Raw genomic sequence first — 27807 nt, forward strand, 5'->3', positions numbered from 1 at the left:
TTAATTTTCAGGGAGATGTTGCTCCAGATTCATAAAAGCATTTATCAATTGTTTTCTTCCTTTTTCATATGTATGTTGCTACTACTTCCAGACTCTGATCATAGGACAGAGAATCTCCCCTGCTTCCACCAGATTAACCCCATGGTTTCCCAAGATGGGAACCTGGTGATTGGAATCTTTTTATCCTTGTTCTCAGTTGAAGTGAACAGAGTAACAGGAGCAGAACAATTTGAAAGTGTTCCTAACAAAGCTTGTAAGACTTATCAGTAAGTGATTCTCTATTTGTCTGAACTCATTTTCAGTCATGATTAAAAAGAGGTCCTTATAGATAGTACAAAAGGGCAGACTTATACAACATGAAACAACCAGTAATTTCTCCTCCTTTGCATCCCTGAATTAAAAAAAAACTTCTTGTCAGTCTCCCCAATGTCTTATTTCATAGTTGACTTTTATAGTTGAATAGAGAAAAACTCTTTCTTCTACTTCCCTCTTTAAACTCTCCTCCAAAGGGCCCATGTCCAGGAAGCTCAGTCCTAAGCAGAATTTTATCATCCTACCTTCCCTGTCCTGACCTCATGTTGATTTTTAAGCAGTGGCCCCTGAAATGATTAATGCTCTGAAGCAGCAGAAGTTCTTGAGACTGATGATCCTTTTCCATCCTTAGCCACTCTTATGGTTGTTGTAAGTACAGATATTGGACAAGGAAAATTTTGCTCCATTCACAGCATTTAAAACTCCAATATTTTGGGGGCAACTGGGTGGCTCAGTGGATTGAGAGCCAGGCCTAGAGATGGGAGGTCCTGGGTTCAAATACAACCTCAGACACTTCCTAGTTGTGACTCTGGGCAAATCACTTAACCCTCCTTGCCTAGCCCTTACCACTCTTCTGCCTTAGAACCAATACACAGTATTTATTCTAAGATTAAGAGAAGCAGGTTAATGGTTGACTCTGTCTTCTGGTTCTTAGAGGCAGACATAAGAAACATTGGGTGGTTCTTTGGCAGATGAGCATTGTGACTTCTTCTCTACCTTTTTGTAGCCAAATGCTTTTGTATAACTATGTTACATTCTGTGACTTTTTAAATACCTCTGGATTTCCTTATTTCTCTTTATACCTTTCCTATCAATTATAAGTATTCGTATTTCCAATTTGTCTGAAAGGCAAGATTATTAAATAATTTTAATCATTGATTACATTTCTAATGCTTTAATATGATTTTAATTCTTTTTTCTTTACTTATTCTTCACCAGCTTTGAAGGATCAACGGTTTGGTTAGAGTGGAAAAAAGTTTTAACATCTCTTTGTGAGACTAAACAAATTCCTCTTAAGTCAAATTTTTTTTTACTTTTGGAGTTTTTGAATTGTCTCTTTACAATGGCACTCCTTGATGAGGATAAGGACTTCTCTTTCTATTCTCTCTGATTCTATTTCAATTGAAAATGAATGAAGAAGGAAAGAATGGCACAGGAGCTAAAATTCTCAGAAAGCTAGCAAATGACTTCTCCAGAGAGAATAGAAAATTCTGTGGATATTATTATGTTAATTAAGGTGGCCAGGACTTTGGATTCTGTCATACTTAACTTCTGTCTCTAACAAAACAGACCCAGATTTCCTGAAAGGTGGTGACTACTGGAGAAATCTTAGTAGGTGGGATATATATTTAAAACATTGCCAAATATAATGGATATATTTGTTATTTAGTATTGACTTCTTGGTTGAAGTCCGGGTAATAAATAACTATCAGAAAGGACTATCATTTTCTATGCATCTTAGTCCCTGTACAGGAAGGGAAGGAATTGAGGAGTGGAGAAGGCTGAATCAAGACTTCATCTTTTATTGGAGATATCAGACAAGACCTGAGTAAGATGCTGAGGGCACAAATGTGCAGTACCTCCTATCCTCACATATCTTTGAGTTTGTATCATTCTCTCCCCTTGGAATAATCTTTCAATAACATTTCCCCCAATATCCATATATTAAAATCATTCTAATCTTTCATAAGCCATGGTGCCCTTCATAAAACCTTCCCTTATTTTGTTAATGGGATGGGGCCTCCCTTGGTTCAGCTTTCTTAGATCTCAGTGCTGTTCCCATTTAGCACATCTTCTGCCACCTTGTCTTACACTTATTGGTGTATTTATTCTCTCTCCCACTATACCATAGGTATTCCAAGGTCAAGGACCATCCAGATACTCTATAGGATCTAGTAATACTCAGATGCTCAATATCTATTTGTGGGATGAATGAGTGACTCAGGAAGGTAGAGTCATATAGGAACTTGAAGCCAAAAGACCTTACTCTCTGGAATCACAAAAAGAGAAGAGAATAGGAACAAGGTACACAAGGGAGGTATTTTAATACAAGTAAAATGAACTGAACAGATGTCAGAGTTCTTAATTTTGACTCACATGTCTGGGCAATTCTTCCTTCTGAAAAAAATCTTACTTTTGAGAACTTAGTGTTCTATGGCACTTACTCTTACAGGTGGCTACACAAAAATTATCAGCAAGCACTTGCTGTGGTTTTTGCTATAGAACAGATAAACAGAGATCCCAATCTGTTACCGAACATGTCCCTGGGATTCCATCTCTACAACACCTACCACAGTGATGAGAGAACCTTGGAGAGCTCCCTATTGTGGCTGTCTGGGCATGGCCAGCTCATCCCTAACTATAGTTGCAGAGATCAGGACAATACTGTAGCTGTTATTGGAGGAGTAACATCAGCTCTTTCTGTCCAAATGGCAACCCTGCTTGATTTATACAAGTTTCCACAAGTAAGTATTATTGAATAGATCATATGTTTTGCCTTCATCAATAATAATAATACTAAAAATGATAATGATTGAGGAAAGAGTAGTGAGTAGTATTTATAAAGTATTTTAAGGTTTTAAAAGTGATATGTGTGTGTATATATATATACATGTTATTTAAATTTTATTTATTTACTGCTTTGTTTGTTACATTTAAATACTCAGTTAATTTCCTCTTTTCCTTCCCTTCCCCCCATTAGAGAAGGCATCTTTTGACAATATATGTTTTACTTATTTCTATTTGTTAATTCTTTCTCTGGAGTAGAATATACACATTTCATTTTATAAACATTTTTGTTTCTATATATAAAGTTCTCTTGGTTTGGTTCATTTTATTCTTCATAATTTCACATAAGCCCTTACTTATTTTTTTCCAAAATTAACTTCCTCATTATTTCTTACAGTGTAGTAGTATTCCATCATAATCATATGCCATAACTTGTTTAGCCATTCCTTAATTTATAAACATGCCTGCAGTTTCCAGTTCTTTGTCACCAGAAAGAGTACTACAATAAATATTTTAGAATGTATAGGTTCTTTTCCATTTTCTTTGATTACATTAGGAAATAAATCTAATAGTAATATTGCTGAGTCAAAAGAGAATACATAGTTTTATAATACTTTCAGGATAATTCTATATTTTTCTCCATAATGGTTGAATCAATTCACAGTCCCACTAATAGTGTATTAGTGTCCCCATTTTGTCACTTCCTCTCCAACATTTCTCATTTTGCTCTTTTGTTATTTTAGCCAATCATATACATGTTGGATCATATCTCAAAGTTGTTCTGATTTGCATTTCCCTAATAAATAATGACTGCTTTTTTATAACAATAAATTAGCATATATGTTGTTATAATTATGTGTAGCTTTGGATGACTTCATCAGCAATCTGTATATTCATATCTTACTTTAGAAAACATCTTAACTTCTGTCGTAGAATCAATACTAAGTATCAGTTTCAAGGCAGAAGAGCAATAAGGACTGGGCAACTGAAATTATGACTTGCCCAGAATCTCACATTTAGGAAGTCTCTGAGACCAGATTTGAACTGATAATCTCACATCTCCAGGCTTGGCTCTGTGTCCACTGAGGCACCTACCTGTCATATATATATATATATATATATATATATATATATATATATATATATATATATATATATCCCTCATATGTAATCCTTCCAAATTCCCTAGTAATAATACAATTCCTAGAAGTTCCACATATAATATCACCCTATGGAAAGGTAAATAGTATAATCTTATTCAGATCTTTAGATATATATATATCCCCATATGGAAGTTGCTATTATTAACCTCCATTTTACAAAACATGATACCAAGAATAAGAATAATTTAGATGCTCGCACAGAGAGTTTTTTGTCATAGACTTGGAAACCAGAGTAAGAAAAAAGACTCCCAGCTCAAAGTGTATAGAGATTTGATTTGGAAACCAGAGTGTGATTCCTAAGTAGAGGATTCATGTAACAAGATTTATCTTGAATCTTTTTTGCCAGATGATATAGTAGCCTAAGGTTTTGAATAGGGAAGAGGTCAACTGGTGTGTTCATTCTAGGGTAATTTTTCCTTGATCTTGGTGGAATCCATCATGGCAGCTGAGAAGGAATATGTTTGGCTTCACAAATATGTAGATTACTTCATCATGTGATGTGTGAGCACATGTATGATATCAGACCACAGTGTTTGTGATTGGCAGGACTTTGTTGGCATCAGTCCTATCATGGGGTGAGTAAACATTTTTTTATCAGCAAAACTAATCTGGTTGAAGGTAAGGGCAAGGAGTAACAGGATGGTGGATATGATTTCTGATGTCTCTTAGTGAATTGATATTATATTTCAATTGTACCTGACTACAGATAATGAGTTTTCATCTGTAGAGTGGACTTATATTCAGTATAGAAAGTCATGAAAATCTGACATAGTGTCAAGCCATGTTTTCCATTTCCAATGCTCCAAGTAGATGAGAGAAGTAAAAAGGCATCAGACTAAAACATTTCTGAAAACATCCTGCACTTTATTTCTTATATCACAATAGTATTCCATTACAATAATATACCACAATATAAATTAAATAGACATCTTCAATTTCAAATTCTTTGTATCCCCCAAGTTCCCAAAGAGAGCTGCTATAAATATTTTTGTATAGATTCTTTTCCCTTTTTATCTCCACTGAAAACACAGATAAAGTAGTGATATTGCTAAATCAAATTGTGTACACAATTTTATAGCTTTTTGACATAGTTTCAAATTGCTCTCCATAATGATTAGATGAGTTCACAACTCCACTAACAGTGCATTAGTCTCCCCATTACTCTACATCCCCTCCAGTATTTGACATTCTTTCTTTTCATTCATGATATTTATTCAGGTAGGTTTGATTTGGTACCTCAGAGTTGTTTTAATTTACATTTATCTCATCAATAGTGATTTAGAGCTTTTTATCATAAGACGATAGATAGTTTTGATTTCATCTTATGAAAATGCTGTGTTTTATTCCTTGACCACTTACCAATTAGAGAATGGCTTTTATTTTTGTTGACTTTATTTATTTCCCCATACATCTGAGAAATGGGCTCTTTGAAAAAGAAACTTGCTATAAATTTTTCCACAATTTCACTGCTTTCTTTTATCTACCCTTCCTTTTATTACATCTCCTTATCCCCTTTCCTTCCTACTTACTGTTGAGTAAGATATATTTCTATACCTAATTGACTAAAAGTATGTATATATATATATATATATACATACAGATTTACATTTTCAAAGCATTTCAGATAAAAATGAGATTCAAAAATTTCTGCCTCCTTTCACCATTTTACCCTCCACAATAAAAAAACCTTTTTCCTTGTGTGCCTCCTTGTGAGTGATTTTTCCCTATTTTCCTCTCCTTTCCCCTTTCTCCCAGGGCATCCCTTTCACTTGATCCCCTATTTTCCATCATCCTAACATAACTGACTCATTTTCACCCTTGTTCATATGTAATCCTTCCAAATTCCCTAGTAATAATACAATTCCTAGAAGTTCCACATATAATATTACCCTATGGAAAGGTAAATAATATAATCTTATTCAGATCTTTTGATATCTTTCATTTTTATATTTTTATACTTTACTTGAATCTTTTATTGAAAAGTTATGTTTTTTATTTGGCTCTGATATTTTCAACAGGAATGCCTGAAAAAGCATCTAGTTCATTAAATATCTTTTTTTTCTCCTGGAGGGTTGCACTCAGTATTGCTAAATAGGTTATTACTGGTTGTAATCCTAGCTCTTTTGCTTTATGAAACATCATATTCCAAACCATGTATTCTTTTAATCTGGCAACTGTAAAATCTTATGTAATTGTGAATATGATTCCAAGATTTTTTCCACACTTTCTTTCTAGATATTTGAAACATTTTCTCTTTGACCTGGGAGCTCTAGAATTAGTATATCATACTATTGGAATTTTCTTTTTGGGATTTCTCAGGAGTTGATCAGTGGATTCTTTCAATTTCTAGTAATCTTTGGTTCTAGGATATTGGTGAATTTTTCTTTTCTAATTTCTTAAAATATAATGTCTAGGCTCTTTTTTTAATCCAAGATTTAAAACAGCCCAATAATTTCTAAATTATATCTCCTCCATCTAATTTTTAAGAAGTTATTTTTTTCAGTGAGCTTTCATTCTTCACTCTTTTTTGTGCTTCTTTTAAGTAAAGTATATTTTTCTAATTTCATTTCCTCACTATCACTTTTTACATATTTTTTCCTATCATTTTAATTTGATTTTGAAAATACATGTTTAGCTCTTTCAGTAATTCTTATTTTTTTCTTTTGAATTTTTGGTGGTATTTGTTTAGACTTCTTCCTCTCCATTTTAGACAGGTACCACATGGCTGGTCCCATCCTCTTTTTTTTCTTTAACTCTCATTCTCTGCCTTCCTCACTTTTGTCCCATTTACTGACCCCTTCTATTCATAAGCATGTGCTTCCTGTCCTCTTTCCCTCTTTTTCTCCCTTGTCCACTTCCAGAGGCAATTTTGCATTGTGTTAAATATTATTTCAAGTCTGAGAAATGGTCCACTTAATTAAAATGAGAACTATCGGCATATAGAAAGGCAATGAGTTATTATAAAGAGTTGCTTTGTTAGGAAAAAAGTCATGTCAAAAATAGATTTATTTCATTTTTGAATATATTATTACTGTTAAATATGACAGAATTCTTATAGTACATGCTACTCTATAATGCATTACATGATGAACAACAAATATACCTTTCTTGACCAACAAACATCCATTTGCCTTCTGGTTAAGATAAAGACAGAGTCTTATTAAATAGTTTTAAGTAAAGAGCAAATTTTCAGGTTTATTTAAATATTAAATTTTTATATTCAGGCTATGTTTTTCTCTCAAATATAATCTGTATAATATTTAAGTGTAGTCTAGAGTAAATTTTATTTTAAAGATGTAGAGATGTACTTTTCCATAGAAAAGGCAATTGTTTTAACAGATTCAAATGATATACAAACCAATGGAACATAAAAATAAAAATTATGAAAATAAATATATGTAAGAAGTATGGTAAAATGTTGACCTGAGTAGTTTAGTTCTTGCTAACAAACCCTGAAAACAGCCTCAGATTAAATATGAAAAAATAAAGCCTAATTAGTTTTAAGAGAAGCAACCCTGAGAAGAAAAAATTAAAGTTTAACAAAATGTATTTAATAAAATATATAATGCTATTGTGAAGGAGACAAGGGGAGATATATAATGAGAAATGGAAGCAGATTATTGGACTTGACAGCAATAATTATTGGTTGATTGGTTGAACTCATTTCAGAGTTTTTAATGGTTCAAAAGTACCATCATGGTAAGTTAATTAATGGAGAATCTGTGGTATCTGCTCTTAGTTCTCTGTTGTTTAACATCTTTATTCATGCTTCTGCTAGCTGTATAGAGGATATTCTTATTAGAAATGCAAAAGAAACAAATATTGTGGTGAAAACTAATAGAATGTATGATAGAGTCTGGATCTACATGGACACAACAGTCTCCTGTGTTATGAACAAAATAAAGAAATAAAATCATTGCATAAAAATCTAACACTTTTCATTTTGACTTTTTTTAAATCAAAATTTTCCATATATAATAGGGCAAGAGAATGTCAGGTAGAAGTTTTTCTGAAAGATTTTCTAAAAAAGATTTCTTTCAAAAAATCAGATTTCATTGTATTAAAAACTCAATATTATAGTCATCCAGACCAATTATACTGTTCATCAGTTCTATTTATTCTAAATTTATTTGCTATAGTCTCCACATGCAACCAGAAGTTGCAAATTAGAGGTTTATCATAGGTAATACTGCTTCCTCTCTAGCCAAAATCAGATCTGCCATGTATGGCAGAAATGATTAATTCTTAGATAGTTTTCTTCACTTCATAAAATTAATTGTTTTCTACATCTATGTGAGGATATAGTAATCAACTCTAACTACCAGAACACTAAAATTTGTGGATATTTTCTAATATGAACATGAATAACTGCAATGAAAAACTGTATTGATTGTAGTATTACTATCTCTACACTTAGCACAAGATCTGGAATAGTGTAAACACTTAATAGTTTTTTAATTCATATGTTCAGTTATTCTTTCATTCAATAAGGGTCAGATGGCTATTCTAGCAGTCAGAAAAATTGATGTAATCTTGAGTTGATTTAAGAAAAGGCAGCATTCAGGAATACAGATTTGGTTTACTTTTATATTTTACCTTCAGAAATTTTCTAAAGCACTGTGTTTGATTTAAGGAGCCACACTTGAAGAAGGCCATGGAAATATTGGGGAGTATTCAAAAGGAGGCAATTTGGATGCTGAAGGTTCTTAAGTCAATGTCATATAAAGACTGGTTAAAGGAACTGGAGACAAAGAAGTAGACTAGAAAGGCAAAGTTCAAAGGGACAATGATGACTATTTTCCAGTATTTGGAGGGCTGTCAATTGGAAGAGAAATTTTATTTGTACTGCATGGTCTGGGAAAGTAGGGCCATTAAAATTTTTGGAAATAACAAAAAAATGAAGCATAAGTTAGATAAAAGGAAGATCTCTCATTTTCTAATAATTAAAGTGATATCAATTGCACATGAAGAAGAATGAGCTGTCTTTACAGGTAGTAAGATGATATATTGTTTGGAAATCTTCAGCCAGAGGTCGGGAGCCTACTATAGCTTCATTATAGTGGGATATGCTTTTGAGTATTTGTTCTTTTGGATTCCACTAATCACCATTCTCACCCTCAGATTCTGGTTTTCAAACAACCAGAAATCCATATTCAAGTTTCATGGGGGAAATAGATTTTCTTCTTTGTAATACATTTAAATACAGTAAAGATATGTACAAGTGAATTATATTTTGTCCCAAATGAAAAATACACAGTATGTTGATATGCCTTTTGGGGATTAAAAAAGGAAAGTCATTGTTCTACACTCAGTAAAATGTAGTAGCTGTAACTTGGAAATCTAAGGTGGAATAATGAGAAAACAAAGAATATATCATAATTGCTTTGGAAAGCAGAGGGAAACCAGAGTGGATGGAATGGAGGTAACAAAAGAATCTCATAACCCTGTCTTCACTAAATCATTGTATTTCTGAGGGCTGAGAGAGGGAAAAATGAATAAAATAACACTTATAATAATCTGAACACTAACATATACATTTTTCTATCACTAAAAATGCTGATTTATGAATTAGCATATTGCTTCATTTTTCTCAGAAGCATCACACTGATCCATCTTTATTTCTCATCTAGATCACCTATGGTCCATTTGATTCCATCCTAAGTGACAAAGTCAAATTTCCTTTCCTCTATCAGATGTCCCCCAAAGACTCCTCTCTGCATCAAGGTGTTGTTCGCTTAATAGTTTACTTTGAATGGAACTGGATAGCTCTGATCATAACTGATGACATGAGAGGTGAGGAATTTCTCTGGAAAATGAGAGAGGAAATGGCAAAGAATGGTGTTTGTATGTCCTTTACAGAGAAGATCCCTGTCAGTGAGAGAAAACTTATGGAATCACATGAAAATTTCATGCCTAGGATTATGTCATCATCAACCAAGGTGATTGTCATCCATGGTGACACAGATTCATTAATGATTCTGAGATATTCACAAGTCCCTTTTTTTGTAACACGAAAAGTGTGGATTGCCACATCACACTGGGATATTACCATGAGACCTATCTACCGTCAAGGTCATAATTTCCATGGTGCTCTCACATTTTCATACCTTACAAGTGAAATTCCTGGGTTCAAGACTTTTCTCAAAACAGTTACACCTTCTAAATACCCAGATGACATTTTGCTTCGGGAATTCTGGTTCTCAGCTTTTAGATGCTCAGATCAACCAGAAAACCCAGAGCAAGAGATATGTTCACCAAATGCTTCCTTGGAGACTTTGCCTTTGTGCTGTTTTGATATGACCATGTATGGTTTGAGTTATACCATCTACAATTCTGTTTATGCTGTGGCTTGGGCTCTCCAGGAAATGTTTATGAGAAATTCAGAGAAAATATCTATAGGAGATGAAGAATATTTATTACTCCATTCATGGCAGGTAATACTGAATGGGTGGCAACTTTTTTAGATATGGTGCAGTGATGATACATTTGGGTATGAGAGGGACAAGATAAATAATAAACTACATTCCAATTCTCAAATTTTGTAATAACATAAACATTATATTGTTAATTTCTAATATTCATCACTTTGCATATGAAGCTAGTTATTGCTATTTCTTTCATACAGTCTTGGAATTGTAAAGAACTTCAAGTAGTCATTCATGTATCTGTTTAGGACAGCCTTTTGCAATAACATTGCTAGTGTATTTCTGTATATGGGCTAACCTAAAACTTTTAAAGACATTTTATTCCATTTTGTGGCAGGCATAATTATTGAAAAATTCTCCATTATCATCTTAGGTGGGACTAATTAGGCTTTAAAATGCCCTACACTAAATCACAAACAAGCCAATGTCAAGTCTTCATAAATTCCTTGCCTATTAATGAGTAACTCCTTCATTAGTTTTCTTTCTGAGTTCTAAAGCAATAAAGGATATTTCATGATATTTCCTTATAAATTTTCAGTGATGCACATGTTTTCATTGATCAGCCAATAACTCTGAACCTTAATTCAAATTTGTAAATGAAATTGAAATGCCTATAACCTTTAATGACCACATTTATCAATATCCAGAATCATAGACTTAGATAAACAACAATTATGTTGACAATACATTTTACTGAGTGTAACAAATTAGAAAAAGAAATATTTCAATAACACATGTGTGATGATAAGGATTCTAGATAAAATTTTCTCTAATCATAAATGGAAGTTGTTGTTTTTTTTTAAATTATGGAAATAAACACTCCCAATAGTCAAATCTCCCCAGAAATCTAAGTCTCTAAAATGTCTTCAGGATATCCTCACAGGCTGTAAACAAATATCCTCACAGATGTAAACAAAATTCTCTCAAAATGCTCTTTAGATTTTCTCATGACAGTTAAGTTATTCAGTCTCTCAGGAAATAAATTTTAGTCTTTTGGTGCTTCACATTATTCTTCACCTTGACAGTTTTCTTTTTCCATATGACAGACAAACTCTTTCTATGATTCTTCCATTTTCAAAACAGAAAGAGCATCCTTAGTCGAGGTGAGAGGAATCATATATAAAACCTGATCTCTGTAAAAACAAAACTAGATTTTCATTTTTGTTATTCATTTTATTCTTAAGACCATCTCTTTGTATAACCAGGACTCTGTATAAAGTCTTTATCCAAATATCAATTACATATTCTTTTTCTCTAGCCTGGGTTGCTTGGCACTGGGGAGACTGATGACCTCCTCTTACAGGTGCAACAGAATTTTCAATGAATTAATTCAGACATGCAATCAGCTTTAATCATGATGAACTTCAGAAATCCTAAACTTCATGATTCACCAACCTCAGCCTCCCTACCAGGGGAACAATAAGAACAGGCAGTAGCTTCTCTTTAAATTTTGATCTTTGTTTCTAGTTATGCTTCTAGGGCAAGTAGACATAATACAATAATTCTTATATATAATATCCATTCAGACTTTGGAAGACATCACTGTCCAATGATCAATTAATTCCTTTTCTTTGATAAAGCCTCCTGTTCAGTATAGTTATCTTACATTGCAGGGGAGGGAAGTATTTGTCATGTTAAGTATTCATAGGCAGTTTCCTTTCTAATCTATATTTTTCATTTCAGAAGTCTGTTTATCAAATCTCCAGATAGGAAGACTTTTACTAACTTTACATTTACTGACTCATGTAGTTGTACTTCCCCTGCCTAAGTGTCTCCTCAATTTTGCAGTTCAAGATGTCATCTAGCATTATGGAATAATGAGTAGATTTCCCAGTCAGATACCTGGATTCAAATCTGGAATTTCAACACATGATCTTAGGCAACTCACTCAACTTTTCCATTTCTCATGTTATCCTGAGCTAGTATAAATTACTAACTCACATCACTGTTCCTGTTCTGCATTAGTAGGAATTTCCTTACCAGAAAGACCTCCAATCTGATTAAATTCTAGGAATCCAAGGTAATGTCATTCAGAAATTATCACCTCAGACATAATCTTCTGAACTACTTGATCACATTAAACTAATAATTCACTTCTAATTTTTGGCTTACTCCATATTATGTTCATAGAAGATTTTCCTTATTTTTATAGAGTTGGAGTTCTTTAACTTGAACAATATATTCAAAATGTTGCCAAAGGATTGATCTAGAAAGACTTTGGCAGGTCAAAGAATTGTAGCAAATATTTGAAAAGGATGAAAATCAGTAGCAATACATTTAGTCTTACACATGGTCTACTTTCCCAAATAAAGAAAGGGAAAGGCATGGTGAAGCAATCAATCAATAATTATTTATTAAACACTATTTGCTACTACAATGCTAAATGCTTAACGTACATAAATATACAGTTCCTACCCTTAAAAAAAAATAGACCTGGTGAAGATCTGCTGAAAACTAAACAAAGGCCGTCGGTATGACATGGGCCCAGCTGGCAGAAGTTGCCCAGAACAGAGTCCGTTGGCGTGAGATGGTTGCGGCCCTATGCTCCTCTGGGAGCCAACAGGAATAACACACACACACACACACACACACACACACACACACACACACCCTTAAAATATCATAATCTAATGGGGGAGGTTATAAGATAACATACAAACATCTCACATATATACAGTACAAATTGGGAAAGATAGGGAAAAACAAAGGGAGGACACTAAAATTAAGAGGAGTTGGAAAAAGCTTCCAGTAGATGATAGGATTTGAGATTTAAAGAAAGATAGAGAAACTACTGGATGTTGACAAGGAGAGAGAGAAAAGGCATAAGAAAACTGAACAGATAGGAGAGGCTTATTTATTAAGGAGTATTAATGCCAAACAAAAAATTGTTTATTTTATCCTGGAGGTATAATGACACACTGGTGTTAGTTGAGTTAAGGAAATGGCATGTCCAGATTTATACTTTGGTAAAATCACTTTAGCTACTTAGTGGAGGGTGGGTGAGAGTGAGTAGAGATTTAGAATAAGGAGACCCACAAGTGGACTATTACAAAAGCTCAAGTGTGTGGTGATGATGGCTTGCATGGGGCTGGGAGCTCTGTTAGAGAAGAGAAGGAACATGATGAAGAGACGTTGCAAATGTGAAATGAATAGCCTTAAGAATATACTGGGTATGGGGAGGATGAGATGTAATGAAGATCAAGGATAACTCCTAGATTGTGAGACTGATGAACTAATAGAATGGTATTGCCCTCTATAGTAATGCTGCAGTAGAATGCAGCTGGACTTTGGGAGAAAGATAATGAGTTTTGTTTTGGAAAAGTTGATCTTAAGAAATATATTGGGCATCCAGGTTATGGTGTCCCAATGGCAATATAACTGGAAATGTAAGATTGGAGGACAAAAGCTCTGAACAAGGTATGGGGACATGTAAACAGACTATGAGGCCAATTGAAATGTGATATGATAGTCATAAAATCTAAACGGACCTTGGGCAACATTAATTAAGGTAGAGAGTCTTTGAATAAAAAGAAATATTCCCGTATTTTAAGTCTTGCGTTCAGTTTGGGAAGCTTCAGTTTAAGAAGGATATTGATAGCTAGCATTTGGTATTTAAGTTGGAAAATGTCTATTGAAAGTTTGCCAAGAAAAGGGATTTCTTTCCTTATTTCATATGATGATCAGTGGAAAGAGCTGAGAACATTATCTTGGCAAAGAGGACATTCAGATGCATGGAACATAAGTTTCTTCAAGAAGACTTTCACATGGGTAAAGATGAAATAAGACTTTTTTTAAAACCCTTACCTTCTGTCTTGGAGTCAATACTGTGGTTTTGGAAGAGTGGTGAGAGCTAGGCAATGGTGGTTAAGTGACTTGCCCAGGGTCACACAGCCAGCAAGTGTCTGAGGTCAGATTTGAACCTAGGACCTCTCATCTCTAGGCCTGACTCTCAATCCACCATGAGCTACCCAACTGCCCCCTGAAATAACAGACTTTGATAATAGTTTAGAAAGAGGAAATAAGTAATAGTGAGGAGTCGAGTGAAATAGAAATTATGAACCTAGGTTCGGTAAGTAAAATTGTGGGTCCCAGAGGTTCATTTCCATGCATCCCAGTAGAAAGCCAGGTTTTTATCACACCTCCAAATAAGATTACAAGATGGGCCCAATATTTTCATAATTCATAGCCTGAACTTCAAAAGGGGCCCTTCCTTCAGAGACCATTCACTGATCAGAATTTCTCTTCCCTTTCAGCTGCACTCCTCCCTGAAAAATACCCAGTTTAATAACAGTGGTGGTGACCAGGTGTTTTTGGATGAGAATAGGCTTTCAGAAGCTCACTATGCCATTATGAACTATGTGTTCTTTCCTAATGAGACTGATGCTCTGGTGAAAGTAGGTCATTTTGCTCCTAAGGCTCCGCTTGGTCAAGACTTCTCAATTTGTAAGGATGCCATCGTGTGGGACTGGTGGAATTCAAAGGTGAGAGACATTTTAAATGTTAAATTTATGCACCAACTCAAGGGAATAATTCTTACCCTATTTGGTTTATTCTATATTACATATATTTATTAATAGAAAATGTGATGAATACTTTAAAAAGTAATATGATTGATTTAGTAAATACAGAAATATAACAGACATCTAATTCTTTGCCCTCAATTTTACATGAGAAAACTGATGCTCAGAGAAGTCGAGTGATTTTTTTTTAAGGTCACAGATAATAAACATTATAGGTGGAAGTTGTTGTTTAGTCTCTCTGTTAATTCTGACTTTACATGACCCCATGGATCTTTTCCGTGGGTTTTCTTGAGAAAGATATTGAAGTGACTTGCCATTTCCTCCTCCATTGTGTCCCCATTGCCAAAAATGAGGAACTGATGCAAATGGTAGTTGCATGACTTAAATCATGACACACAAATAGAAACTATCTGAATTTGGATTTGAAGTTAGATATTCCTAACTCCATGCTAGGACCTCTATCCATTTGCTCATTGATTTGCCCCATAGGTGACATTAAATTACACACATACACATACATACAAACATACACATGTACATATACATATGTGTGTATTTCAATAACCCAACATTTAATTTCTTTCCATGTCAACTAAACTCTCACCTGTTCCCAATTGAGAATGAAAGAAAAATAAACCCCATGTATAGTTGAGCAAAAAATAGTCCACATTAGTTGTGCCCCACAAAATATCATGTCTTCTTTTCCATTATGTGTTCTTCACCTTTTTTCCTGAAGAGGATAGTGTGTTTCTTCCTTAATGCTCTGGATGTGTGATCACTTATTACATTGATCAGAACTCCTAATTCTTCAAAGTTGTTTGTTTTTACCACATCATTGCTTTTGTAGAACTTCCTTGACATTAGTCTCCATAAAGTCTCTCCAGATTTCTCTGATAAATTCCCTTTAACCTTTCTTACAGCACAATAGTATTTCATAATACGTAGACACATCTAAATAAATATACATGTATCACTTTCACACAACAACTTTGGCCAATATGGTTTTGATAGTTGATGAGTTAGCATAAGAAATAATTTTGGGTGTTTTGCAGAAACTATATATGATACTCAAAGGCCATGAGATGCCACAAAAAATGTTAGAAACTCAGAAAACATAATATATATATGCATATACATATGACATTGTATTGTATACAAATGTTTTCTCTTTTAATGCAATAAATATACATTTTATTTTACTATAAATATCCCATAAATGAAAATTTTTAATTTCAGACTTTTTCTCTGATGTGGAGGCAGGGCCAAAATTTTTTATGTAGATTTTCCAGATCTTGGGATTCTGCATCCTTACCTCACAAAATTTGAAAGGATACCTGTGTATGTATGCACATATATGTATATGTGTGTATAAATGAGAATTCTACAATATATTTTCTACAAAAACATATTTAAAGCAGGGAGACATACACAGAGTAAAGGTAAGAGACTGGAGCAGCTATTATGTTTCAACTAAAGTTAAAAAAAAGCAAAGTAAGCATTCGATCTCAGACAAAGGAAAAATAAAAATTGGATATAATTAAAAGATATCAGGATATAAGGAACAAAATGGAAACTTGATAAAAGATACTGCCATCAATGAAGTAGCTTCAATACTAAATACATGCACCAAATGGCATATCATCCAAATACCTAAGGGAGAAATTAAAAGAGTTACAGGAGGAAATGGAATAAAATTGTACTACCAAAATAAATAGGAAATTGTAGAGATGAAAAATTTTTTAGAAAATTTGATATGATATTGCTCTGTAGAAAATTGAATGGGAACAAAAAAGGAATATATGTTTTTTTCCTAGCAGTATATAGCCCTTCACAAAAATTGACCACATAATAGAGCATCAAAATCTCACAACCAAGTGCAGAGAGGTAGAAATATTTGATAAATCCTTATCAAACCATACCCAAACCCCTAAGAGCAAAATAAAGAGAGAAAACTATAGATCAATATTCCTAAAGACTATTGATTCAAAGCTCTTGATAAAATTACCAGAAAACATATCACAAAAGAAAACATCACAAAGATCATACACTACAACTAGGTGGATTTTATACCAGGAATCCAGGGATGGTTCGATTTTAGGAAAACTACCAATATAATAATAATAATAATAATAATAATAATAATAATAATAATAATAATAATAACAACAATAATAACAATAATAATAATAGAAACCCTATGATTATCTTGATGAATGAAAAAAGCTTTTGATAATATTTAATGCCTATTCCTATTAAAATATTTGAGAAATTTGGAATAAATGGACCTTTTTTTAACATCCATCTTAATACTCAACCAGCATTATGTGTAAAGAAGATCAGCTAGAAGCCTCCCCAATCAAATCAGGGGAGAAGCAAGTATGCCCATTATTATAATTACTCTACAATATTTTACTAGAAATGCTAGCTATAGCAATAAGAGAAAAGACATTAATTGAAGGAATTAGAATAGTCATTGAGAAAACAAAGTTAACGCTTTTTGCAGATAACATGATTACACACTTAGAAAATGAGCCAAAAAACTAATAGAAGCAATTAGAAACTTTAGCAAAATTGAAAGATAAAAATAAACCCTAAATTATCAGCATTTCCATACACTATGTATGTTCTATGTAGATTATATGTGTGTATATTCTATATACTATCAGCAAATCAAACAGCAAGACCTAAAAGAGAAATTCCCTTAAAAATAACTCTAGAAAATATGAAATACTTCACAGTCTACCTGCCAAGACAAACACAGAATTTACATGAACACACTGACAAAACACTGCTTACACAAAGGCAGATCTAAACAATTAGAAATACATTATATAATCATTCTCCATTTGACAAATGGTCAAGGGATATAAATAAGGTAGTTTTCAGATGAAGAAATCAAACTATCAACAATCATATGAAAAAATGTTCTAAATCCCTCCTGATTAGAGAAATACAAATCTAAACAACTCTGAGGTACCACCTCATACCTAGCAGATTGACCAATATGACAATAAAGGAAAATAATAAATGTTGGAGGGAATGTGGAAAAATTGGAACATTAATACATTGCTGGTGGAGTTGTGAATTGATCCAACCATTCTGGAAGGTAATTTGGAATTATGCCCAAAGGGTTTTAAAAGAATGCATGTTTGATCCAGAGATACCACTACTATGTTTGTATCCCAAAGAGATAAAAAAAAAAGTGGGAAAAGACCTGTTTGTACAAAAAAAATATAGCTACTCTTTATTGTGGTGGCAAAGTATTATAAAGTAGAGAGATGTCTCTCAGTTGGAGAATGACAATAAATTATGACATATGATGGTGATAAAATACTATTGTGCTATAAGGAATGATGAACTGCTTGATTTCTATAAGAACTGGAAAGACCTCCATGAACTGATGTGGAGCGAAATAAGCAGAACTAGGATGACATTACATACAGTAACTGAAACATTGAGGGACAATCAAATGTAATTGACTTTGCTACTAAAAGTAATGTAATGATCTAGGATAATACTGAGGGACTTATGAGAAAGAATGCTATCCACGTCTAGAGAAAAAACTATGGGAATAGAAAACCAGAAGAAAACATATGATTTATCACTTGTTTATATGGATATATGATTTTGGATTTTGGTTTTTAAAAATTTCTATATTACAAAAATGAATAATATGGAAGTGGTATTTAAATGATAATATATGTATAACCCACTGAAATTGCTTGTCAACTCTGGGAGGGGGGAGGGAAGAGGGGAAGGAGACAACAAGAATCATGTAATCATGGGGCAAATTTTAATTAAATTAGAAAAAAAGAAATATGTGCTCATGAGTAAGCTGAGCCAATATAATAAAAGTTAATTTACCTAATCAGTGCAATACCAATCAAAGAGCCAATCAATTCTTTTATATAGCTAGAAAAAAACAGAATTCTTCTGGAAGAACAAAAGGTAAAGAATATGGAGGAAATTATTTTAAAAAAAATATGAAAGGTGTCCTAGTAGTACCAGGTCTCAAACTGCTTCAGCTGTTCTCTACTGAGGAAAAGGCTGTTAACTCATTAAATACTGGTTTATTGTAGGGTACTTAGGGCTTTCTATAAAACTTGAGGCTATCCTAAAAAATAGATTATAATGCTTTCAATAATAAAAGGTGTTGATCAAAAAAGGAGTCACAGAGAGGGGTCAGATTTTTCTCAGATAAGCCATCCATCTTATGATCTGACTTTTCAGGCAAACCAAGCCAATATAGGGCCTTGCCAGCTGTATTGACTTTGATGGGATCCAGATAATTGACCCTATTTCTCTGAGTGGCTCTCGGCAATGAACATCAATTGGGGAATGACTGAAGAAATTGCATTATATAACTGTAATGGAATTCTATTATGCCATAAGAAATGACAAATAGGATGATTTCAGAAAAAAAAATTAAAGACATGAACTGATGCAAAGTGAAGTAAGCAAAGTCATGAGAACTATACACAGTAACATAAATATTGTATGATGATCAATTGTGAATAACTTAATTATTATAAATAGTGCAAGAATCCAGGAAAATCTTAATAGACTCATAATGATAAAGGCTATTCATCACTTTAGAAGAAACTGATCAACTTTAAACACTGATTGAAGCTACTGTTTTCACTACTCCCTTCATATATTTTTCTTGAATGTGTGATGTGTCTTCTTTCACAATATGACAAGTATGGAAATATGAATTACATGATAGCACACTGATAATGTATATTCTATTGCTTGTGTTGGGGTCCGAGTCATAGCCTACCACCAAGGAAGATCAGCAGATAATGCAATTAAGCAGGAAGTGTCATTTATTGATCTGGTGCACACAAGGGGAGCTCAGCCCAAGAGTTCCACCTGTGGCTCGTGAGTACAGGAGTTTTATGCCCGCCCCTTATCAGCCTATGGGGTTTGCAGGCATCTCTTACAGTTAGGGTGTTGACACATCTATGTACTTGTCAGGGGTCTACAGTTAGGGCGTTAGCACTAGGTCAGGGGTCCGCAGTATAAATATGAAAAATAAAAAAGGCTGCTATAAATATATATATATTAGTATTTTAATTAAAGCCATGCTGATAGATAAAGTTATTAGACCACGCGCTTATAAGCATTTAAAACAGCCGCCCGCGCCATTATTGTCTCCCGTCTCTTCCCGAGTCTGCTAGCCAAGAGAGAGCACTCCCTCCTAACCCAGGAGATTATAAACTCTTCCCTGCGTGGAGACGTAGGTGTCCCCACGCCCAAAGAACCGGAAATGGAAACCCGTTGACCACGGGAAATGTAGTTTGATGCATTTCCCAAATTTCACTTTTACAATTCCCCGTGAGGTCCAGCAAAAAAAAAAAAAAAAGGTTAGTCCTTTTTTCTTTGCTGGACCTGTAAAAATAGACAATTTCTAAAATTTTCAGGAATTTGGGGATAAAAGAAATAGATGAACAAATGGTTAAAATTAGCCTCATTGACAAAAAACCAATTCAGGGCCAGTCCCCTATTGGTATAACAGTGTACAATTAAAACAATACATACAATTCAATTTCAACTCCCCATAGTTCAATCAACTGCACCCCAAAGTCTTCATGGTACAGTGAAGGCTTTTCAGACATCTTCATAGTGTCTTCACCAAACAAGTTCGTCGTCTGGATTCTGAGGAGATGGTAGGATCCTTATCCTGAAATTATTCTCAAAAGAATTTAAACTTTACATTATAGATTACAAAACATACCTTTTCTTCTAAGATTTATACAATTCCCCGTGAAATTAAAAGAGTTAAATATACATATATTTTGACATTATCGAATTTAAAAAAAAAAAAACTTAACAGATATCCCCGTGAGGTAAATCTTAAACACACCTTTTTTCTAAAAAAAGGGTACCTCAGGTCAGCTAAGGATGGCAAAATACAAAGAATAAAATTCAAGAAAAAAGAAGAAAAAATTAACTTGTGAATGAAATGTAAAATGTGCAAAAATCTGGGGAAAATAAACTTAGACCTTTGAATGAAGGTCTAATTAAAGTGAATTCAGCAGTGTGCAATTACCCATTCAGGGCCAGGACTTAAGGAAAATGTCTCTCTCTGATCTGACTTATCATCAGCTTTTTAGGGAAGTGAGCCAAATAAATAACCAATCTTAGGTGCTTTCTAGGAATCTAAGTTGAGGGGACCCACGTCCTCTAAAGTTTTAGAAAAGACTGGGACTCCAGGACTCAAACCCCAATTTCCAAGCCCTAAAGTATTGGCATAGAACTGCTGCAATTATGCAGATCTTAGTCAGTCAAGTCTCTGACCATGTGCTTTCTTTAGCACTATTAACGGCTTTCATATTCCCTTCTGGAATCAGAGAGGCATTTAAATCATAGTGTTATAGGCTCAGGTATTTGCTGTAGAATCAGAAAAAGGATAAATAATGATTATATATGTACTTTCAGTACAAGATGAGAAAAAGGAAAAAATCAATTGCTCTCATTAAAAAAAAGTTTTAAAAATCAAAAATATACATATAGCTTAGAACTAGAAGGGTTATGTTACCCAAAAATGAGATTTTCTGTGAGAGAAAGTGGGTTTTACAAAATAGCAGATTCACAATGCACATTCAAATAGAGTACCATTATTTCCAATAGCACATTTTAAAACAATAAATAATGATGTTCAAAATCATATACTTGTTACAACCTGTAACCCTTGGCAAATGCTGTTATTGCTTCCATAGCAAAGAATATACAGGAGCTCTTGACTTTCTGTATTTAAAAAAATCCTGGGTAGGAATGCGTCTACCCATTCCAGGCAATAATGCCTCCTATAATAAAATATATAAAAGCTTTATCCTTTAAGACAACAATTCTTAAGGATTTCAAGTAAAAGTTAAAAAATACCTCTTATAAAATTACAAGGTAATATTCAAAGCATGGGAACTTTCAAGGTACTTTGCAATTACCAAGACAGAGTAAATTTTAAAAGACATGTGCTTCTATAAGATGTTCATAGATGGTACATATAACCAAATTGTTTCTGATACAGTAAGCTTTAAGTAAATTAGGAAATATAATAACATCATAAGCAGTAACTTCATTAGCGTAAAATGATTCAGTGCAACAGGAAAATCAACGAAATAAGCAAGATTAATTTACAAAAACTAATTAGCAAAATACAGTAAGATACAGTCTCTTTAAAAGTCATTCAGTTCTGAAAGGTTTTTTTTTTTATAATCAGTCTTTGCTCAAAGTTCTGAGCAGGTATGGGGTGAAATTTCTTCCCCTGAGTTCAGTTTTTAATCACAAGCAAGTCTGAATGGGCCATTTGGCCCCATTAAAGGTAAACGCTAGGTCCACGTGGGGTCAGGTCGTTGGGCTCGGGGCTAGAGAAAAAGTTTTATAGAAAATCCCACGTGTAGAGCTTGTGTGGGTGGCTAAATTAGGTCTTTAGAGAAACACGTGGAAGGCTAGAAATAGGGAGAAAAGGGAATATACCCAAATCGTTTGCGGCAGAGCTGAAGCAGTCTCTGGAGGTCAAGATCTCGGCAAGTCAGGACTGGGTGAGCTGTTGGGGTTCGGGGTTCTGGACTCCAGCAGCACCAGTGAGTCAGGATCGGAGATCACAGGCACTGGGAGGCTTGCAGGCTTTCGGCGCAGCAGGAATGGAGATCAAGTCAGGAGTCAGGAGATTGGCTGCGAGACGAAACTGGCTGGGCACCGGCAGTCCATCAGTGCTAGCAAGGGCCACCAGGCCCGGGGCATTGAGCAAAATAATTAGCAGCCCAGCGGCAACTAAAACCATTGTCTCTCTTCCCCGTAAAATAGCCTCTAGGCTGGGGAAAATCGGGAGAGGACTGGGCAAGGTAAAAAATCGCTTCTGAGACTCGGGTTCCCAAAGCCCCATGGCTTTTTCTTAGGCTATCTAGAAAATTGAAAGTTCGTATTACTCCTGGCTGGCTCGCCAAATTATAAATATAAAAAATAATAAAAGCTGGTATAATAATATATATTAGTAATTTAATTAAAGCCATGTTGATAGATAAAGTTATTAGACCATGTGCTTGTAAGAATTCAAAACCGCCACCCTCGCCATTACTGTCTCCTGTCTCCTCTCGAGTCTGCTGGCCAAGAGAGCACTCCCTCCTAACCCAGGAGATTATAAACTCTTCCCTGCGTGGAGACGTAGGTGTCTCCACGCCCAAAGAACCGGAAACAGAAACCCGTTGGACCATGGGAAATGTAGTTTGATACATTTCCCAAATTTCACTTTTACAGCAGTCAGGGTGTTGACATATCTATGCACTTTGTCAGGGGCCTGCTTGCCATGTCTTGCAATGATATATTTTGCAAGGGTCAAGGGGCTCCCTGTCTTGGCCTCCCTCACTTGCTCCCTTATAAAGGGAGAGTGGAGGGAGGAAGAGAATTTGGAGAGCAAAATGTCAGAAAATGAATGCTAAAATGATTTCTGTATGCAGGTTGGTAAAAAATACAATAACATTTTATGAAAAAGAGACAATAAACTCCTATCCTAAAGCTTAGTAACTCTTAGTTAAAGTTTATTCTATTTGTTATTATTTTAGATTCCATGTGGAGTATGCAGTAATAGTTGTGGTCCTGGATTCCTGAAGTCTCCTTTGGAAGGGGAAGCTCCTTGCTGCTTTGACTGTTCTCTATGTCCAGAAGGAGAAATTTCTAGTCATATTGGTGAGTTTCTATAAAGAACTCCCTTCTCATGCTCATAGATGCAGAAAGTAATAATGAATAGGTTATTCTTATACGGTCATCTACAATCCCCATTGACATTACTGTCTGAGTAAGAGATCTTATGAAACTAAGGAAAACCAGAGGAATATTCTGAAATAAGTAGCCATGGCATGCTGCCTTTTAAAAGTATTTTTTGTGAAGGCAGTTAGGTAGCTCAGTGGATAAAGAACCAGGCTTAAAGATGGGAGGTCCTGGTTTCAAATCTGATCTCAGATGTTTTCTAGTTTTGTGATCCTGAGCAAATCATTTAACCCCAGTTGACTAGCTCTTACATTTCTTCTACCCTGGAACCAATACATAGTATTGATTCTAAGGCAATAGTTAAGGGTTTGAAAATATTTTTCGTTTTTGTGATGAACTAAATCTTTTAATCTTGTCCTAGATATAATTATTGATGTACAAAGGATACATAGATATGCATATATATCCCACTACAAATGTGAAGTGATAGATCCACTTACACCTAGCAAATGTCTGAGGCAAGACTTGAAATTAGATTTTCTTGAATCCAAGTACTGTTTCCTGTTTAAGTTTCCACCTACTTAGAGTAGCATATATATTTTTCAAAATTAGGTCATCTAGGCATCTCAGTGGATATAGTGACAGGCCTAGAGTCAAAAATAATCATCTTCTTGAGTTCAAATCTGCCTTCAGGTGTTTACTAGCAGTGAGAACTTGGACAAGTCACTTAGCCCTGTTTGCCCCGTTTTTATCATCTACAAATTTTAGTTTGAGAAGGAAATAGCAAAACACTCCACCATCTTTGCCAAAAAATTAAATGGTATCACAAAGAGCTATATGAGGCTGAATTAATTGAAAAAGAACTAGTAAAATTATAGAGATTCTACAGAGACGTCTGACATCACCAGTAGATAAATATATTTGAATTTTCAACTCTGGTCTCACACAGGCAATTCAAGGGTTTGTTTGGAACCTGAAAAATTCAAGTTATAGAAAATCACAGAAAAAGGAATAAAAGAAAAGGAGAAAAAGAGATATCTATGAAAGAGACAGCTTGCAGACAGCAAGGATAGGTCAAGCATTCCAGAGAGTTTTTGAAATGACATTTCCAGAGTAAATTTCAAAAGGATCACATGGACCTGAATGAAAAAGCTAAAATAAGATCAATCCAGTATTTTGAAAAGAATTGAAAAAAATTGATCTCTGTTCAACAAAGAATCTGGCTTTTAGCTATATGATTAAACCTTAATAATAAAGGTTTGTTGAATATATCATGAAACAGCAACAATTTTCCAGGAATTGACAGGAGGGTCACTTACAAAATAAGAGATTTCTCAATAATAAATCTGCTACCTACTTAAAAAATGAGAAATTAATCAATTACTATTTAATATGCAAGCATCTTGGTGATAAATTATGGGGATACAGAGGTAAAAACAAATTCCTGCTCTCACTGAACTTACATTCCAAAGGAGAAGACAACATGAACATACAAAGTACTGCCATCTACAATAAAGGTTTAGAATGTAGACAAATAAGTTTTAGGAGAGGGTGCAGTGGGAGATGGTAAGAATGAAGAAAGATTAATGCAAGAGGTCTACACCAAAAGTTGTTACTGCACAACACAACAGTCCCAGAAGCAATCTTTAGTTTTGATATTAAAGGACTCTAGCCGTGGGTGCCATATTATTTACTAATGACACTATCTCTCAGCCACAAGGGAAGGGGATTTTGCCTCCTTTGCAGGCAGAAGGAATTGTCACAGCTATCATGACTATATCATGACTTTGACCATAGGGATGGTTAATTAAATCTAAGCCTTCAATTCTTGTTTTTCTTCTGCAGATGCTGAGTATTGTACAAAATGTCCAGAGACTGAATATCCAAATAAACAGAGAGATCGTTGCTTCCCCAAGGTTGTAACCTTCCTGAATGTGAAAGAACCTTTGGGGATGACTTTGGCCTTCATGGCTGTCTCCTTCTCTTTACTGACAGCTCTGGTTCTGGGAGTCTTTATGAAATTCCAAGACACTCCCATAGTCAAAGCGAATAACAGGACTCTCAGCTATACTCTCCTCATCTCTCTTATCTTGTGTTTCCTCTGCTCCCTGCTCTTCATAGGCCACCCTACAACAACCACCTGTCTCCTCAGACAAACAGTATTTGCAATAGTTTTCACAGTGGCTATTTCTTCCATTTTGGCCAAAACCATAATAGTGGTTATGGCTTTCAAGGGTATAAAGCCAGGGAGCAGGATTCGTATGTTCATACAGCCTAAAGTGTCCAACTATGTTGTTCTCATCTGCTCAGGGATTCAAATGACTTTCTGTGGCATCTGGTTGGGAACCTACCCTCCCTTTCCAGAGGCAGACACACAGTCTCAATCTGGCCACATAATAATTAAGTGTAATGAGGGCTCTGACATTGCATTTTATTGTGTCTTGGGCTACATGGGTTTCCTGGCCTTGGGAAGTTTTACTGTAGCTTTCCTGGCCAGGAACCTACCTGATACCTTCAATGAAGCCAAGTTCATTACTTTCAGCATGTTGGTGTTTTGTAGCGTCTGGGCCTCTTTTCTGCCCACATATCAGAGCACTAAAGGGAAGGCCATGGTGGTTGTAGAGATCTTCTCCATCTTGGCCTCTAGTGCTGGGCTACTGGGCTGCATTTTTATTCCCAAATGTTATGTGATCCTCCTGATGCCAGACAGTAATACACAGGAAAAAATCAAGAATAAACAAGATTTCAGAGGCAAGACATTTTCTGCAACACAGCCTTCTACTTCCAATTTTGGGAATAATAGGCTTAAAGGACTAACCCAGAAGAAAGTCCTAGCCTCACCTATTTCAGATTGAATAATCGTCCTTAAAATACTTAATGTTGGGTGGGACTAGTACACCTAATCATATGTTAAGCACTCTTTTGTCCTTGTAGATTCTCCCACTGCAAAAGTACTCTCTCAGGTAGACCAGCCCTTTGCTGGACCCTTCCCTTTTGTATTCATTGTAAAGCATCAGCTTATCCCTGATAATCCTGTCTTGGACTTATCACTTCCTTGTAGCCCTGGTAATGCCAATTAATCATACTTCCCCATCCTTAGTTCCCCAAATAGTATAGAAGTTTCCCAAGTTCTATCGTTCTTTGGAGAAACTTCTTGGGCAGTTGATCCTCCCAAGAAATACTGTACCCAGAGCCCCAGGATTTTGACCCTGTAGTTTTTGGAGTTTGACTCTGTGATAACAGCCAATTATTGGACCTATCTCTTTCCTGATTAAAGACTTGGTTTTTCTGACTACTTTAGTAGTGTTGTACCCAAATTTTAATACCTAACCCAGGTTCGTGGCCAGAGGAAGAATCACACTGACAATGCAATATGCAAATAGAGGCTCATTCTTTACTAGCAATAATAGTGAGGATCCCTAGGCAGAGAAGCGTGCCTGGACTGACCCCTTGGATATGTTAGCCAAGGGTTTTTATAAGGTTTCTGGACAAAAGGGTCAGGAAGCATATGGCAAACATCCATCAAAGGGGAAAGGGGGGGGTGTTAGGGTCAGGGGTCAGAAAGCCTCTGGTAAGATATTTATGTCTTGGGAACTTTCTTGCCTGGAAGCTGATTTTAGGCCTGTCAGGGGAAGATAATAAAGACTGTACAGGGAAACTTTTGAGGCTGGGGGTTTCAGGAGACTGAACAAGGTGGGGGCCAGGAAGCAGCTTACTGAACGGGCTAGAAATAGTTCAGTAGCCTGTCAGGCTGATTATTCAATCCAACATTCCCTACTTTTTCTTTTGATCCTGAGGAATCATCCTCAGGTGGTCCTTTAAAGATTAGTGTCAGCACATGCTGTATCAAGGGTGGGGGTTGTCTGGTAATAATGATGCTGGACCATAAGCTGAAGGGTGTTAATTTGTTCCTTTACAAAAGCTGCTAGATGGTTAAGAATAAGGGGAAGGGTACACAGTGGAAGCAAAAAGGGATTTTCCTGCCTATAATTTGCCTGAAAAAAAACTTTTTCACTATGGGGGTACAGTGTTCTATTGGATCCCAGAAGCCTTCTCCTTCCTTAAAAGACAAGTCTTTCCCATTACAGCTCAGAGAAATTCTGCTAAGCAGCAGTCTGAAAACAATTTCTATACCCTCAAGCAAGCCTTTCACATTCCTACAAGGCTAAT

The 27807-nt window shown here is 35.0% G+C and overlaps 1 protein-coding gene across 1 annotated transcript; it reads left to right on the top strand.

Moving 5' to 3' along the window:
• Positions 1–26492, top strand: LOC123230485 (vomeronasal type-2 receptor 26-like). Its single transcript, XM_044656631.1, has 6 exons — positions 1–266; positions 2486–2777; positions 9614–10417; positions 14662–14889; positions 23493–23616; positions 25483–26492. Exons 1-6 carry the CDS (start codon positions 16–18, stop codon positions 26490–26492), a joined length of 2709 nt encoding a protein of 902 aa, XP_044512566.1. The 5' UTR covers positions 1–15.
• The last annotated feature ends 1315 nt before the right edge of the window (positions 26493–27807 follow it).

The sequence above is a fragment of the Gracilinanus agilis genome, chromosome 1, assembly GCF_016433145.1.
Source record: "Gracilinanus agilis isolate LMUSP501 chromosome 1, AgileGrace, whole genome shotgun sequence".
Classification (NCBI taxonomy): domain Eukaryota; kingdom Metazoa; phylum Chordata; class Mammalia; order Didelphimorphia; family Didelphidae; genus Gracilinanus; species Gracilinanus agilis.

Excerpts from the sequence above, each read along its gene's own strand:
- LOC123230485 (XM_044656631.1), top strand. The coding sequence starts at position 16 with ATGTTGCTCCAGATTCATAAAAGCATTTATCAATTGTTTTCTTCCTTT. Across the intron at positions 14,890-23,492 it reads GGGACTGGTGGAATTCAAAG|ATTCCATGTGGAGTATGCAG; the intron begins GTGAGAGACATT and ends TTATTATTTTAG. Across the intron at positions 23,617-25,482 it reads AGAAATTTCTAGTCATATTG|ATGCTGAGTATTGTACAAAA; the intron begins GTGAGTTTCTAT and ends TTTCTTCTGCAG.